The following is an 18,451-nucleotide window of genomic DNA, read 5'->3' as shown; positions in this document are numbered from 1 at the left end:
ATTTGGGCAGGCAGGTTTCTGTTTAGATGTTGCAATTTTGTTCACATTCACTTTCATTCTTGACTGCAGCTCAGTTTTGTCTCTGGCTGTTATTTCCATTGATACAGCAATTTCAACTGCTCTTTTAAGGCTGAGCCGTGCTTCAGTTAGGAGCCGTTTCTGAATGCTTTCTTGTAAGATTCCACAAATGAAACAATCTCTCAGCATATGATTAAGACAACACTAAAATGGTAATATTCAGGCAATTTCTTTAGTTTATCCTTGTACACTGAAATGGATTCACCGTCCTTTTGATTATGCTTATGAAACCTAAAGTGTTCCACAATCAGCAATGGTTTTGGTTCTAAATGTTCCAGCATAACTTTCACAATATCAGCAAAGGTCATTTCGGCTGGTTTAGTTGGAGCAGTCAAACATCTAAGCAAACTGGATGCTTTCCACTTAATGCATTCAGCATAACTTGCTTATCTTTTCATTGGCTATGTCATTTACTTCAAAATACTGCTAATTCTTCAGTATATAAAATCCAGTTACACTCTGTGCAATTAAATGTGTCTATCTTTCCAATGTAGCCAGCCATTTCTGTTTCTTTTATTTATGATTATTACTCCTCAGTACCCATTGTATATAAATCTGTGAATTTTGTCTGTTTTCTGCCTCACTGCACTTCTCTAGAAAAAAAAACACACTTCTTTTAACTGAAATGTCTCTCTCTCTCCCCCACCTTAAGGAGAAAGAATGTGCTGTGCTTCAACCAGTAGATAGTATTCTCAGGTTTGTTTTAAAACTTAGTCATTGCAACTGTTATGTTTTGTAACTCCAGAAATTAAAACTGGGATAAATGTGTGTACTCTTAATCTTTAGTAAGGTGTGCACTTATGAAGTACTGGCACAATGACACACGTCATTCATGTACTTTTACATTTAACCCGTAATGAATGATGTAAACAACAAAGAATGCTTAATCAAACAATATATTCACACTGTTAATCAAATATTATTGAAATGTAAGTACACAACACTTCGTATTTTGTTTATACTGATGCCCATTCCAAATAATGACAAAACATTGGTCAATGAGGAAAAAAAGGATATTACCAAATTTGTTACAATACATAGGTTTTGACCAAAGAGAAAATGAGTGGAATCGCTTAGCACTTAGGTGCAAACAAGTTTATTCAGTGCGTCAAAAATCAAACTTACAAAAATGAGCAAAAAGAAAACTGCCAATATTCGCAAAAAGGTATCTACCAGAAAACACAATTATAGCTCCGTACTAGTTTGTCCAGCGTGAACCCCTGGCAGCTTGATCTCTCTCCCTCTGCTACCGAGAGCGATCAGCACTGTTTATTAGGCACAAGGACATACCATCTTCAATTACCTTCAAAATTAACTTAAGACTACAAGTGAATCAAGAACTTGATACACTTCACAACATAGTTACAATCATTTTACAGAATAAACAAATATCTGTCTTAAAAACATTACACAAACAAAACAAGCACACTTACACATCCCCATTACTAACAAAATAGAATATTCCAAAGTGTATGGCAAAAAAGGTAACATAAAGCGAAGCACTTCAGACCCATTATTAGAATATACCTGGGAGCAGTGGGGAAGACACTGAAGTGTGCAAACTCAACACAACAACAAGGCAACGTTTATGCGTGCGCATGTGTATGGAGTGTGTTTACCAAGTGTGCTCTGTCACAACATTCCAAGCTGACTCCATTTTATTTTCAAACTTCCATTTTATTTTGGCATGTACCAAGGAGGAATCACAATTATTTCTTTCCTTACAGCAGTGCAGGGCCAAAATACAGAGTGCACAGGCATTGTATTCAGAGAAAAGCAGATTGGAAGTAAATGCAGGAAAATGATTTTCATGACTGTCAGAAGTCATAAGAAACAATGTCAAAAATTTGTCATCTGAACCAGAGGAGATGATTTCCATTTTATTCACTCTTTCATTCCCATTTACACAAAGGAATGGATCTGTTTTTGACTCTACCTGTTCAGCACTGACAGTGTGAAAATGAGCCAATAATTTAAACAGCACTGCTTATTACTCCATTTCTGCTAGGGGATCCAGGTTCTGTTCACTTGTAAGGAATATTTTGAAAACCCGGAACAAGCACCTGTTTGGGCCTTTTTAATATGCAAAACAGACAGAATATGCTGCTCATCCATTTGCTGCAGGAAAACGTGAAACTACATACTAATGTTAACATGAACTCGCACATACCTGGAAAGTCTATTCTGTCCATTGACAGTTCACCAATCTCAAGTACAACCACAATGGAAAGATTGTTGTTTACAGTTAACAGAAAGCAGTGAACAAAATAGTATCAGTGGCTAAAAATGTGTCTCTGGCAAATAATCCAAACTAGAACTAAATATTTGGCTATTCAATTAAGTCTATATGTTTATTTATTGAAATATAGAACAGAATAGGCCCTTCGAGCCACAGTTCCCAACAATCCCCGATTTTACCCCAGCCTATTCAAGGGAAAATTTACAATGACCAATTAACCTACTATCTGGTACGCATTTTGACTGTGGGAAGAAATTGGATCACCCAGAGGAAACCCATGTGTTCACAACGAGAATGTACAAACTCCTTACAGACAGTGGCAATCTGATAGCAATACCCACATAACACATTGACATAGGTCTCTATGGGCTTAGAAACGAGGAACAGTCACCTAGGTAACTTCACCCGGTTTTGAGTGGACATAAAACTGTAGCTCACCGTGATAAATTAATTTGAGGTATATTAGAAAATTATTACAAATATGTTCCCTGGTTTAAAAGTATAACATACACAATAATGGGAGAAATTATATTACTTTTTCTAATTTAACAGTCAAATTAAACCAGAAGGTTATGCTCAGCCTATTGAAATTTGAATGTTGCAACACTTGCTCAAAGCAGACTAGAGAAATAATTTCAATTTGAAACATGCTGCGTGCTTCCTTCAATCAGTTTGCATAAAAGGGATACTTCTTTACCATAATACATTCAAAATTCATTAGTGCTTTATCACTTTACTCCAGGATATAAAAACATGTTTAAATTAAGAATGATTAATGAAGTGCTGTTTGAAATCCTGAAAACAGAGAAATCACAGTTAAATGGCTAAAAAAAGCTTTGTTTCCTATAGTAGTAAGCAGATCACAGAAGAAAAACACAATTACTCACAAAGAATGTATTTTGTCCAATCAGCCAAAAAGGTTGAATGGCCAGCACTTGCAGCTCTGAGACAAAAGTTCAGGCTTTGAGTTACTTGCCAGAACACAGGGTATAACAACTTAGGCAGATGCTCCAGTGAAATGGGACTGTCATATTCTGTACAATACTCCAAACTGAGACCCTCATAATCTGCATCCTTATTATTACTTTAATTAAAGTCTAATTTCCTTTTCTGCTCAAATTTCCAATTTTTTATATTTGTTTTCTAATTTAAAGGTCTTACATTTTTATAAATTTAGTAACATAAGGTATTAAACACAGACCCCAAACATCATAAGTGAAAAAAAGCCAATTCAGGAAGATTGACAGGCAAACCAGTACTTGATCAGCGCTTGGGCCTCAGCTACTAACAATGACCATCAAATAATTTGTACAAGGGAACTGAAGCTTGCTGACAACACAACAAGGAATTATGAGGACAATGTAAAGAGCCACTAAGGCAATTTGGATAGTTGCATAAGTGGGCAAATACATAGCTGATACAGAATAGCAATAGAGAAGCAGAGTATAACTTAGTTTCTCACATGAGATTCCACAGTATCATTCATTCCATTGTTTCCCCTCTAGAAGGTTATAACCTTAGAAAAACTATCTGTAAGCACCTGGAAATCAGGAGAAAACAATTCTCTTAATGAAAAACTGAAGTGCTACCAAAATGCTGTCTTTGTGTCTGTAAACAATATTTTAAGTGTGCCACAGTGAAGCTGTTTAAGATACATTATACATTGAAAAAATATTTGCATATAATTTTTGCTGTTTAATTGAGTCAACACCTGTTTTTTTTTACAATAGAGTAAATTTTCCAACAGAAATCCTCTAGGTACACATATTTTGAATGCGAGTTCTCACATTTCGAATCTTTCAGTCATGTGTTTCTTCTACTTTTGTTCATTGATTCAAACAATGTTAATGATTTACTCTTTTTCTAAAATCTACAAGTTGTCATTCATTTATCAAAGCATACAGGATAATATGGAAGATAGTAAAACAAAAATGCAATAAATACTCTAAGTTACTGAGATTATGATCAATTGTTATATTCTAATATCTGATGAAATAGTGGACAGCCAATTTTTTAATATTCAATATCTTCAAATATTAGTTTCTTCAAAGGTAGGCATTTAAAGATATTTTCAAGCAAAGATAATAGATTAACTTCCTACCATTTGACCCAACACTGGTATTGTCATTAATATAACTACTTAAGCAAAGCTTTCATCGTACTAATTGAAGACCCTCGATACCCCGTCCCAAAATGATTCCAATGATTCAGGTAATGGAAGAGCTGGTAAAGTTTAAGACGCTTCTCAAACCCAGGGGCTTTGGGAATTTTATTATGATATTCTTTATAGAAAGCAGAGTTAAACCCTCCAAATATTCCAGATATTCCTAGTTCATACTCAGAGTGGCCGTAGAAAGATGAAGGATCAAAAATAACTGGCCCATCATCTACTTGTCCAACATTTCCTCCCCAAAGGTCTCCATGAAGGAGAGCTGGTGTAATTTCTATGTCATGAAATAGAGCAGGTATCTTCAACTAGAAAGCAAAATGACAACAGTTAATGTAATATAAGAGGTATGAACTTTGTTCTGGCAATTACAGATATTATGGTAAATAAGACCATGCATTCTCTCAGCAAGTCCTCAACCAGAGTTGGAGAAAGGAGGCATAAGAGAAGTTATTGGATATGATTCTATCACATACTGGATTCACCAATATCTAATCCAACTGATGTCTATCTGTGTTGGGTGAATGATGCAGTTAAATGCCCAAGTAATTAATTAAATTTTGGTAATCAAAAATCAGGCAGTATGTATCAAAAATATAATCTGCTAAAGTATTTTTTTATTTATCGTATTGTAAATGTTTGCTTTGAATTTAGTGTTAAAAGCTTTTGGGGAAATGTACCTGCAGCTTTGACCAGAGCTCCCTGGCTTCACGGTCTCCATAGTCTTTTTCAATTAAATCCATCTGGATCTGAAGACGTTGCTGAGTAAAGAAATTTACCCAGTCATTCTGCCAGTCATTATTCTGAGGGGAAAAAGAACAGAAAATTGCAAATGAGATGTCCAAATTATTTATTTCAGTTTTATGCAAGTCTTATAAAAAGCTAATATACAGTTTTGCAAATATTTGGAAGGAATAGAAAAAGTGATGCATATGTTCAATTCCACCCATGACCTCAGTGAATAAAACAAACCATGTCTGTTTTGAACAAGATAAAGTCAGCATTCAGACATGCAATGAAATAGCAAACAACATTCAGACCAAAGTATTACACAGTAAGAGTCTGATGACCTACCCTCAACTTTCAATGACATAACCATTGTCAACGTACTGGGAGTCATCATTAGCAAAAATACAACTGGACCAACTATTATCTTGTGGCTCCAACAGTTGGTCAGAGACTCAGTATGCACCAACATATGAAACCCAGAAGTCCTAATCTACAAAGAATGACTCAAGAATGTACGTGGAGTATAAGCTCCACTTGCGCGGGCGAGTGCAGCCTCAAGGATCCTTGAGAAGCTCAAGATAAAGTAGCATGCTTGATTGGTCCAAATATAAAAAGGGTGTACAATAGGTTCACTGTTGGTCAAAATCTCAAAGCTTACTGCAAAGTTCAGTTATATCACTCTGTAAACCCCTCCCAAACACACATCTATAACAAAAATGACCAAGGATGACAGGAGGACCCCAAGACATAATTCCATTTAGTTCTGCAATTTAGCATGAATTTGTATTCAACAGCCTCAGATAATCTGGTTTCTCTATTTATGTAAGAAAAAGCCAGTTAACCATTTATAATACTGGCTCAGTCATTTCTCTTAATTGATGCAGCCAAAGCTGTGTTTCACACCTTTCACTATGTTGGTGACCTCCTTTTCACTCATTGGTTAATGAGCAAAGACAGTAAAACTAAGAACTTTTACAGCTCATCACTGAAGCCAGCAGAGCCTCCCCTCGTCTCTACCACTCCCGAGTCCTCTTTGCAATTTGAAAATAACTTGGTTTCTCTCTCTCTCTCTCTCTCTCTCTCTCTCTCCCCCCAGTTTCAAAAGAGGTCCTTGACCCAAAAAGTTAACTCTATTTCTCTTTCCACAGATCTATGATTTTCACAGATCTTTTATTTCTATGATCTGGCCCAACTACATTTTGTTTATTTTCTGCCCACTGATGGATAAGATAGTATGTGCAGGAATTCTGTTCAATGATTATTATAAGATAAAATTGAAGTCCCATACACACTCTCTGGTGGCTACAAAGGATTCCACAGCAACGATCGAGCATGAGTAAGTTCCATCAAGACCCCAACCAACATTTATCTCACACGTAAGGTAAATACGTCTGATTACCCAGCCACTGTTCTTGCTATATTGTACACAAATTGTCTGCCACATTTGTCTCATCACCTTATAGCCTACAAAGCTGCAAAAGGCACTATACAATTTAATGTTCTTTAATATAATTTATATTTCCCATTGTACATGCAAACCATTAGACAGCAATGCCAAAAAAATAACCTGAGCATACCAAAGTTCAAAATGTGTACAAGGAGAAAAAGAAAAAATCAGCTTACCTGTGGAATGTAACCACAACAAGTTACAGTATGAAATCCAAATTTGTCCACATACTGAATATCAGACTGACCTGGCGCCTTGCCTAGCTCAGATACAAATAATAAATATTTAAACCAATAGACATAGCACATTTAAAAAAAAGTACAATTCTGCACTAATACATTATCTTCCTAAATGTAACTAAGCATCCTCTACCTCCAATGAACTGCTATTAAGTCAACTGTTAACAGTGTTCCCTTAAATAGATTATATTCATTAAAACACTACAAATACAAAGTTAACTGTTTTTCATAACATACATATCATGATAGCTCAAGCAATAAAGTTAAAACCTGCTCTTCCGTGTTATTAAGAAATGGATGCAGTTCAGAATCAGATTTAATATCACCAAGATATCTTGTGATTTTTTTTATAGCAGCAGTACAGTGCAAAATATAATAGACCTATAAATTACAACATAAATATAAGTAAATCAAAAAGAGAGCTGAAAAATAGTGAGATAATGTTCATGGGTTGGTTCATTGTGTGTTCAGAAATCTGGTGGTGGAATGGAAGATGTTGTTCTTAAGACGCTGCGTGTGTGCCTTCAGGATCCTGTACTTACTCCCTGATGATAGCAATGTCCTGCATGATGGGGGGTCCTTAAGGGAGAAGAGGTCCTGCACAGTGAGTCTACAGAGTCAGGAAAGAGGTTGAAGAGCAGGGCCTCCAAATAAGTAATCTCCAGATCACTACCGGTGCCACGTGCTAGTCAGGGCAGCAATAGGATGACAGTATAGATGACTGAGTGGCTGAGGGACTGGTGCAGGGAGCAGGGTTTCAGGTTCTTGGGCCACTGAAACTTTTTCTGGAGCAGGGGTGACCTGTAGAAGGGGATGGTTTACACCTAAACTAGAGAGGAACCAATATCCTGGCCAGAAGGTTCACTTGCGCTACTCAGGAAGGCTTAAACTAGTTTGATAGGGGGATGAGAACCAGAGCATCAGGTTAGAAAGTGGAGGGATAGAGAGGATGGTAGATATCAGGGCCAGTAAAAACAGGCGGGAGCAAAGTAATAGATATGAGAAGATGGATAGTTTGAAGTGTGTCTATTTTAATGCTAGGAGTTTTATGGATAAAGGTGATGAACTTAGAGCATGGATCAGTACATGGAATTACGATGCTGTGGCAGTAAGGGACATGAATGGGTGCTTAATGTATCAGGGTTTCGATGTCTTAAAAAAATAGAGAGGGGAGTAAAAAGGGGTGGGTGCAGGATCAAGTTGCATCACAAATCAGGTACAACATTACAGCTGTACTCAGTAGAGACATAATGGAGGGCTCAGCCACTGACCCTATATAGGCTAAAGTTCAAATATAAAAAAAGGTACAATCACTTTGATGGGATTGTACTACAAATCCTCTCCCCCAATAGCCACTGGGATATTGAGGAACAGACATGCAAATAGATTAAGGAACTGTGTGAAAACAATAACATTCTTGTTATGGGGGACTTCAACTTCCCAAATATAAACTGGGACTTTCTTAGTGCAAGAGGGTTAAATGGGTCAGAATTTGCTAAGTGCATCCAAGAGGGTTTCTTAAATCATTATGTTGATAGCCCAAAAAGAGGAGGGGCTGTACTGGACCTGCTGTTGGGTAATGTGTCTGGCCAGCTGACCAACCTTTCAGTGGGTGAGCAGTTAGGGAGCAGTGACCACAATTCCTTAAGTTTTAAGATAGCTACAGATAAGAATAAGTATGGACCTTTTGGGAGCAGGGCAAATTACAAGAGCATTAGGCAGGAATGCGGGAGAGTTAATTGGGAACAGCTGTTTTTTGGCAAGGAGATATGAGGGCATTTTTTTTTTTACACATACTGGTTGGCTCCTGCAACGCGCTGTCTGGGGTGGAGGTAGAGGCAGAGGCAGATACATTTGAGACTTTTACAAGATATTTAAATAGGCGTATGAATGCGATGAAGTTCGAAGGAGATGGACATTGTGAAGGCAGAAGGGATCAGTTTGGTTGGCTATTTGATAACTAATTTAATTGGTTCAGCATAACATTGTGGACCTGATGGTCCTGCCCCTCTGGTGTACTGCTCTTTGTTCTATGGTCTATGTTCTTATGATGGATCCCACCACTCTGAGGCACCACCTATCGAAGATGCCTTTGACGCTGGGAAGGCCAAAACCCACAAAAGAGCTGGCTGAGTTTGTAGCCCTCTGCAGATTTTTCTGATACTATGCAGTGGCCCCTCAATACCAGATGGTGATGCAAACAATTAAAATACTTTCCACAGTACTTCTGTAGAAATTTGTAGGAATCATTGGTGACCTACCATATCTCCTCAAATTCCTGAGCAACACACACAAAATACTAGAGTAATTCAGTGGGTCAGGCAGCATCTATGGAAATGTATGAACAGTTGACGTTTTAGGCACAGACCCTTCTTCAGGACTGCAAAGGAAGGGGAAAGATGCCAGAATATAAAAGGTGGGGGTAGGGGAAGCAGCACTAGCTAGAAGGTGATTGGTGAAGCCAGGTGGGTGGGAAAGTTAAAGGGTTGGAGAAGAAAGAATCTGATAGGAGAAGAGAGTGGACCATGGGAGAAAAGGAAAGAGAGGGGGCACCAAGGGGAGGTAATAGGCAGGTGAGAAGAGGTAAGAGGCCGGACTGTGGAATAGAAGAAGAGTTGAAGAGTTGAGGGGGAAGGACTCTTTTTTTTTTAAATCAGAAGGAGAAATCGATTTTTATGCCATCAAGTTGGAGGCAACCCAGCAGGAATATAAGATGTTGCTCCTCCACCCTGAGAGTGGCCTCATTGTGGCAAAAAAGGAGGCCATTGACTGACATGTCAGAATGGGAATGGAATCAGATTTAATGGCCAACAGGAATTTCTGCTTTTGTCAGATTGAGTGAAGCAATCCCCAATATATGATCATGGGAGAAAGGGTAGAAGGAGGGGCACAAAGGGGAGGTGATAGTGAGAGGTACAGAAAGGGGTTTCTGTGGCAACAGGCGAGATTTAAGGATGGTGTGTTGCCTCCCTGGTGCTGGGATCCAGGACGTCACGGACCAGGTGCAGAGAATCCTCAAGAGTGAAGGTGAACATCCGGAAGTGGTGGTGCATGTCGGCACAAATGACATGGGGAAGAAGAGGAAAGACATTCCACAGCGCGACTTCAGAGAACTCAGAAGAAGGCTGAAAAGCAGGACTTCCAGGGTGGTTGTCTCCGGTTTGCTTCCAGTTCCCCGGCTGGAGTGGTCAAAAACAGGGAGATAATGGATCTGAATGTGTGGCTGAAGAACTGGTGCAGGAATCAAGAATTTACATTCTTGGACCACTGGGGTATGTTTCGGGGTAGGGATGAATTGTACAAAAGGGATGGGTTGCACCTTAATAAGCGGGGCACCAGCATTCTGGCAGCCAGGTTTGCCTCTGCAACACGGGTGTGTTTAAACTAAGTAGTGGGGGGGGGGGGGGGGAAGGGGACGAACTGGAAACATAAGGATGGAGATAAAGGGAAAGTGAGAATCAGAAAAGTTAAGAATGACAGCAGAATCAACAGAGCAGAAAGCTCAAGAAGGGATCATACAGTATGGCCAAGTGATATAGGAACTGATATGGGAGGTGAGGGGAGTAATGAATTAAAAATATTGTATATGAATGCACGGAGTATAAGAAATAAATTGGATGAGCTTGAGGAACAGTTGGAAATTGGTAAGTATGATGTTGTGGGAATAACAGAGACATGGCTTCAAGTGGACAGGGCCTGGGAAATGAATATTCAAGGGTATACATCATATCTGTTGGTGAGGAATGATATTCAGTCCCTTGCGAGGGGGGACATAGAATCAGGAGACGTAGAGTCAGTATGGATAGAACTAAATTCTAAGGGTAGAAAGACCCTAATGGGAGTTATCGACAGGCCCCCAAACAGTAGTCTGGATGTAGGGTATAAGTTGAATCAAGAGTTAAAATTGGCATGTCGCAAAGGTAATGTTACAGTTGTTATGGGGGACTTCAACATGCAGGTAGACTGGAGGGATCAGGTTGGTGCTGGACCCCAAGAAAGGGAGTTTGTGGAGTCCCTCCGAGATGGATTCTTAGAACAGCTTGTACTGGAGCCTACCAGAGTGAACGCAATTCTAAATTTAGTGCTGTGCAATGAACCGGATTTGATCAGGGACCTCGAGGTAAAGGAGCCATTAGGAGGTAGTGACCATAATATGAGAAGTTTTAATCTATAATTTGAGAGGGAGAAGGGAAACTCGGAAGTGTCAGCATTACAGTTGAACAAAGGGAACTATGGTGCTATGAGGGAGGAGCTGACCACAGTTCAATGGAACAATACCCTAGCAGGGATGACAGTGGAACAGCAATGGCAAGTGTTTCTGGGAATAATGCAGAAGGTGCAGGATCAGTTCGTTCCAAACAGGAAGAAAGATCCTAAGGGGAATAAAGGGAGGCCGCGGCTGACAAGGGAAGTAATGGACAGTATAAAAATAAAAGAGAAGTATAACATAGCAAATATGAGTGGGAAGCCGGAAAAAAGAGCAACAGAAGGTAACTAAAAAGGCAATACATGGAGAAAAAATGAGGTACAAAGGTAAACTAGCCAAGAATATAAAGGAGGATAGTAAAAGCTTCTTTAGGTATGTGAAAAGGAAAAAAATAGTTAAGACCAAAATTGGGCCCTTGAAGACAGAAGCGAGTGAATTTATTATGGGGAACAAGGAAATGGCAGACGAGTTGAACAGGTACTTTGGATCTGTCTTCACTAGGGAAGACACAAACAACCTCCCAGATGTAATAGTGGCCAAAAGACCTAGGGTAATGGATGAATTGAAGGAAATTTATATTAGGCAGGAAAGGGTGTTGGATAGGCTGTTGGGTCTGAAGGCTGATAAGTCCCCGGGACCTGATGGTCTGCACCCCAGGGTACTTAAGGAGGTGGCTTTAGAAATCGTGGATGCATTGGTAATCATTTTCCAATGTTCTATAGTTTCAGGATCAGTTCCTGTGGATTGGAGGGTGGCTAATGTTGTCCCTCTCTTCAAGAAGGGAGGAAGAGAGAAAAGAGGGAATTATAGACTGGTTAGCCTGACGTCGGTGGTGGGAAAGATGCTGGAGTCAATTATAAAAGATGAAATTACGACACATCTGGATAGTAGTAACAGGACTGGTCCCAGTCAGCATGGATTTACAAAGGGGAAATCGTGCTTGACTAATCTTCTGGAATTTTTTTTGAGTATGTAACTATGAAAATGGACAAGGGAGAGCCAGTGGATGCAGTGTACCTGGACTTTCAGAAAGCCTTTGATAAAGTCCCACATAGGAGATTAGTGGGCAAAATTGGGGCACACGGTATTGGGGGCAGAATACTGACATGGATTGAAAATTGGTTGGCTGACAGAAAACAAAGAGTAGTGATTAACGGGTCCCTTTCGGAATGGCAGGCGGTGACCAGTGGGGTACCGCAGGGTTCAGTGCTAGGACGCAGCTGTTTACAATATATATTAATGATTTAGATGAGGGAATTAAAAGTAACATTAGCAAATTTGCCAATGACACAAAGCTGGGAGGCAGTGTGAAATGTGAGGAGGATGTTATGAGAATGCAGGGTGACTTGGACAGGCTGGGTGAACGGGCAGATGCATGGCAGATGCAGTTTAACATGGATAAATGTGAGGTTATCCACTTTGGTGGTAAGAATGGGAAGGCAGATTATTATCTAAATGGAGTCAAGTTAGGAAAAGGAGAAGCACAACGAGATCTAGGTGTTCTTGTACATCAGTCACTGAAAGCAAGCATGCAAATACAGCAGGCAGTGAAAAAAGCTAATGGCATGTTGGCCTTCATAACAAGGGGAATGGAGTATAAAAGCAAAGACGTCCATCTGCAGCTGTACAGGGCCCTGGTGAGACCACACCTGGAGTACTGTGTGCAGTTTTGGTCTCCAAATTTGAGAAGGACATTCTTGCTATTGAGGGAGTGCAGCGTAGGTGCACAAGGTTAATTCCCGGGATGGCAGGACTGCCATATATTGAAAGATTGGAGCGACTGGGCTTGTATACTCTGGAATTTAGAAGGGTGAGAGGGGATCTTATTGAAACACATAAGATTATTAAGGGATTGGACACGCTGCAGGCAGGAAGCATGTTCCCGCTGATGGGTGAGTCCAGAACCAGAGGCCACAGTTTAAGAATTAGGGGTAAGCCATTTAGAACGGAGTTGAGGAAAAACTTTTTCACCCAGAGCGTGGTGGACATATGGAATGCTCTGCCTCAGAAGGCTGTGGAGGCCAAGTCTCTGGATGCTTTCAAAAAAGAGATGGATAGAGCTCTTAAAGATAGTGGAATCAAAAGTTATGGGGATAAGGCAGGAACTGGATACTGATAGTGGATGATCAGCCATGATCACAGTGAATGGTGGTGCTGGCTCAAAGGGCCGAATGACCTACTCCTGCACCTATTGTCTATTGACTATAGGCAAGTGAAGAGGTAAGAGACCAGAGAGGGAAAAGAAGAAGAGGGAAGAGGAATAGAAAAAAAAACAGGAGAAATCAATGTTCATGCCATCAGGTTGGAGGCTACCTAGACAGAATATGAGGTGTTGCTCCTCCATCCTGAGAGTAGCCTCATTGTGGCAAATAAGGAGACTGTAGACAGATACAGTGTAACAGGTATTGGGATAAGAATTAAAATAGTTGGCCACTAGGAAATTCCACTTTTTGCAGATGGAGTGGAGGTGCTCAACAAAGCGGTCCCACAACTTACGTCGGGTCTCACTAATGTAAAGAGGCTGCACTGGCAGCATCAGTACAGTAGACGACCCCAACAGATTTGCAGGTGAAGTACTGCCTCACCTAGAAGGACTTTTTGGGGCCCAGAATAGAGTTAAGGGAAGAGGCGAATGGACAGGTGTAGCATTTCTGTCATTTGCAGGGATATGTGCCAGGAGGGAGATGAGTGGGGGGGGGGAAACCAATGGACAAGGGAATCATGGAGGGATTGATCCCTGCAGAAAGTGGGGGGGGAGGGAAAGAGTAAAGATATGTTTGGTGGTAAGATCTCATTGAAGATGGCCAAAGTTTTGCAGAATGATCTGCTGGATGCTCTGACTCATGGAGTGGTGAGAACAAGAGGAACTCTATCCCCGTTCAAGCAGTGGGAAGGTGGGGGTGACAGTGGATGTCCAAAAATGGGGGAGATATCAGTGAGGGGAGTATTAATGGTAGAGGAAGGGAAATCCCATTCTTTGAAGAAGGAGGACATCTCTGATATCCTGGAAAGGAAAGCCTCTTCGTGGGAACAGGTGGGGTGGAGACGAGGGAACTGAGAAAAGAAAACTGCATTTTTACAGGAAGCAGGGTGGGAAAGAGTATAGTCAAGATAGCTGTAGGAATCGGTAGGTTTATAAAAGATGTCAGTAGACTGTTTGTCTCAGAGATGGAGACTGAGAGATCGAGAAAGGGCAGAGGGATATTAGATGTGTCCTCAAATTCTTAGTGAAATATAGCCGCTGACGTGCCTTCTTTGTAATTGCACCAATATGATGAACTTGGGATAGATTTTCAGAGAGGCTAACACCCAGGAACTAGAAACTGCTCATCTTCAGTACTGCTCAGTTTCAGAAGGTAGCAAAAAGTGGTAACCTATATAAGACCATAAGATATAGGAGCAGAAGTAGGCCGTTTGGCCCATTGAGTCTGCTCTGCAAAAGATTCACAAGGTTTCATCTACCTTAATGCTTCATTACCAATTCCTTGACAGTTCAATGGTAAATTACAGTATTTCACAGTACAATACAATTACACTATTTTATCAGATAATTCCTCAGATGAATCAATAAATCCTATGCGCTTAAAGGTACAGTGTGTACTTTTTCATAAAGAGATCAGCATTTTTCAGGGCATCTGAATCCTTTACAACTAAAATTGTAATTCAAAAAGAGTAAGACTTCTCCAAAGTTTAACTGATTTAATCCTTAAGTTCCGAAGATTTAGAATCCCAAGTTGCAAAATTCATCATGCTAAAGCCAATTACAAATGACCAAGTTCTGAGTAAACATTGGTACCTTACCAACAGTCTGCGCATCTCTTTGTTGCTGCTCGTTAAGTTTTGCATTATGAAGATGCAGATCTGCCAGTTGCTCTCCTAGTTTAGCCATGTATCTAGAGAAGAAACATCAGAACTGAACACAGGCATCTTTTCCAACAGCTTTTGACATAAATAAACCAAGGAGTAATATTTAATTCCACCTTGGACCTTCCATGTGGCAAATCAATTGTCATCCACATTGACTATCTTTTTGGCATTATTTACATGGCTTGACAAATCATGTAAAAATATCTAAAATGATTTTAGAATTTCCATTAACCATGGTGTGTCCTTTATACTACCACACATAAACTTAAGATTTTCAATTATAATCTCAAGAACTATGCATCCAATTCCAAGGCAAGAGGAAAATGAACCAACTTTTTTGCTTTTAGCTCCCAGTTTGTCCAACACAGAACTCCAGGCTTGACCTGCAACCTGATCCACAGATCCCCAATTGCAAACCAAACTACTGTTCCACAATCAAATCAAAACTTGCAGAAACTGAGAAGTCTGAAATGCAGGTCACTGTATAAAAGCAGAAAATACTCAGGCAGTTTTTGGTGAGGAGGCTTTGGTCTGAAAATTAAATATTGTTTTTCTTACAATAAATCTGCATGACCTGTTGAGCATTTTCTGATTTGATTGTTGCCCACAATGTATAATTAAGTCACTACAGACCAAATACACTAATTCCATAATGCACTGATTGAAATTTTTACCAGAAGATTGGAAAATAGTCAATGTGACTCCCTTGCTCAAAAGGAGGAGAAAGACAGAGGACAGAAACCTAAAGGCCAGTTTGTTTAAACTGTAAATGATCAAGTAATAATCAAATAAGAAAAAACTTGATCTTTTAGGAAAGCTGAATATAATTAAACCTCATCAACATAGTTTTATAAAAGTAAGTGAAGTTTGCTCCTAACTTTTGAGGAGAATCTGCAGATAAAATGTATTTAGATTTCAAAAAGGCTTAGTCAAGAATCAGAAGGCGGCTGTTTCAATGGAGTGGAAACTGCTTGTCACAGAGAAAATATAAGGGTTATAATAAATGGGCCCTTTTCAGAATGTAAGGGTGTAACCATTGCAGGAATCAGCTCTTGGCCCACAATTGTACACTATTTAAATTAATGACCTGGAGGAAGGAACAGTATGCAAGGTTTCAAAATTTGCTGGTGATATGAAAATAGCTGGAAGGGCATGGTGTGGTAAAGATAACACAATTCTGCAACTGACTGAGGACAAACTGAGTGAGTGGGCAAAAAAGGAAAATGAAGTTTCCATAAGACCATAAGATATAGGAGACAACAGGAATTCTGCAGATGCTGGAAATTCAAGCAACACACATAAAAGTTGCTGGTGAACGCAGCAGGCCAGGCAGCATCTCTAGGAAGAGGTGCAGTCGACGTTTCAGGCCGAGACCCTTCGTCAGGGCTAACTGAAGGAAGATATTCTTCCTGCAGTTAGTCCTGACGAAGGGTCTCGGCCTGAAACGTCGACTGCACCTCTTCCTAGAGATGCTGCCTGGCCTGCTGTGTTCACCAGCAACTTTTATAAGATATAGGAGAAGTGGGCCATTTGGCCCATCAGTCTGCTCCACCATTCAATCATAGGCTGATCCAATTCTTCCAGTCATCCATACTCCCCTGCCTTCTCCCCATACCCTTTGATGACCTGGCTAATCAAGAATCTATCTCTGTCTTAAATACATTCAATGACTTGGCCTCCACAACCACTCGTGGCAGCAAATTCCATAGATTTACCACCCACTGACTAAAGTAATTTCTCCGCATCTCTGTTCTAAATGGATGTCCTTCAGTCCTGAAGTTGTGCCCTCTTGTCCAAGACTCCCACACCATGGGAAATAACTCTGCCATATCTCTACCATGGGAAATAACTTTCAAGTGGGAAAGTGGGAATCATGCACTTTGGTAGGACACAGTAAATCAAAAAGAGAAATGATCAAAATGGAAAGAGACTGACTGTGAGTGAAGAACGGAAGGATCAAGCTGTCCTAGTGCATGAGTCATAAAAAGCTAGCGTGCAGATCCAGCAAGTAGTTCTGAAGGCAAAGGGCATTTTGGCCTGTACTGCAAAGGGGTTGGAGTTTAAAGATGGGGAGGCGTTACAAAAATTGTCCAGGGTGTTGGAGAGGCCTAACCTGGAATACTGTGTAGCAATTTGATCTCCTTATTGAATGAAAGGATAACACTGGAATGAGTGCAAAGGAGATTGGAATTAGAGGGTCGCCTAACCAAGGGAGACGAGCAACACAAACAAGATGCTAGAGGATCTCAGCACCTTTTCCACAGAAGCTGCCTGGTCTGCTGAGTTCCTCCAGCATTTTGTATGTGTTGCTTGGATTCCAGCATCTGCAGATTTTCTCATTTGCCAGGAAGACCAAATAGTTTGGGCCCATATTCCTTGAAGTTTAGGGGAATGAGGGGTGATCTTATTTAAACATACAAGATCCTAAGGGAACCTGACAGGGTAGCTGTTGTAATCTTTTCAGAAGTGGGACAGTGTCAAACAAAGAGACATAATAAGAAAGGGCCAGTCATTTTAAACTGAGACACATAGATATTTGTTTTCATAAAGAATGGTAAATTTCTGGAATTCTCTTACTTAGATGGTGGTGGAATTTGGAACATCAGAAATATTTAAAGAGGAGTTGGATACATGAAGGAACAGAAGCTTATGGAAAAATGACACAAAGAGAGTCGATGCCAGTTTAGATCATCAATGATCATTTTAAAAGGTGGGACAGGTTTGAAGGGCCAAATAACATATTCCTCCTATTTTCCCATAATCTTGTGTTCTAAGTTTATAATACCGTACAGTTTAGATATTTTTTCCATTCCTCTGAACATTTTTATGATGACTGATACGAAATTAAAACCTCATACAGAAAAATACAAACAAAAAATTCTGAAGATATTCAGCACATCAAGGCAACATCTAAGGAGCAAGAAAAATGGTAAACATTTTAGGTTAAGAATCCTTCAGTGGAATTTAAGACTTAGACAAAAAAAGATCATTAAGTTGTAAAGAGCTGATCACTCAAAAATAGTTAATTCCCCCAAGATGTCAGGCTGATCAACACCTCCAACTATTAGCAACCCCCACCACCACCCCATCCACATCAGCTACTCTTCTCCACAGCCCCTCAGCATCCGTCAAACCCCATGCACTGCCATTTTACGATTACTCTCCATGCCTAATACCTACACTGACAGTCACTGTCCTATATTTTCATATGCCCTCCTACTACCTAGAAGAGTTCCCTGTCCCAAGAGTCACATTATCATTTCTTGTCAGAGTCACCTTATACTTAGATACTCCTGCAGCTAGCATCACTTTATGTACGTGCATTCAGTCTGTGTATATAAGCTAATCTTATGCAACACACACAAAATGCTGGAGGAACTCAGCAGTCCAGGCAGCATCTATGGAAAAGAGTAAACAGTCAACATTTTGAACCAAGACCCTTCATCAAGACTGCCCAAAATGCCCACTGTTTACTCTT

General features: G+C 40.0%; 1 protein-coding gene across 4 annotated transcripts in view; it reads right to left on the bottom strand.

Annotated features, from left to right (window-relative positions):
• Positions 1 to 1,158: 1,158 nt before the first annotated feature.
• Positions 1,159 to 18,451, bottom strand: part of fn3krp (fructosamine 3 kinase related protein) — a 30,861-nt gene continuing 13,568 nt past the window's right edge. For all 4 annotated transcript variants that reach the window (XM_072242243.1, XM_072242245.1, XM_072242244.1 and 1 more), the window contains exons 3-6: positions 14,908 to 14,999; positions 6,837 to 6,919; positions 5,165 to 5,287; positions 1,159 to 4,792 (exon numbers count right to left, since the gene is read on the bottom strand). In XM_072242243.1, the coding sequence (XP_072098344.1) occupies positions 4,454 to 4,792; positions 5,165 to 5,287; positions 6,837 to 6,919; positions 14,908 to 14,999 (637 nt within the window). In that variant the 3' untranslated portion in view covers positions 1,159 to 4,453. The remainder of the gene's footprint in view (positions 4,793 to 5,164; positions 5,288 to 6,836; positions 6,920 to 14,907; positions 15,000 to 18,451) is intronic.

The sequence above is a fragment of the Mobula birostris genome, chromosome 24, assembly GCF_030028105.1.
Source record: "Mobula birostris isolate sMobBir1 chromosome 24, sMobBir1.hap1, whole genome shotgun sequence".
NCBI classification, from domain to species: Eukaryota; Metazoa; Chordata; class Chondrichthyes; order Myliobatiformes; family Myliobatidae; genus Mobula; species Mobula birostris.
Note: the sequence above shows the minus strand (reverse complement) of the source record. Positions and strands in the feature narration are given on the sequence as shown.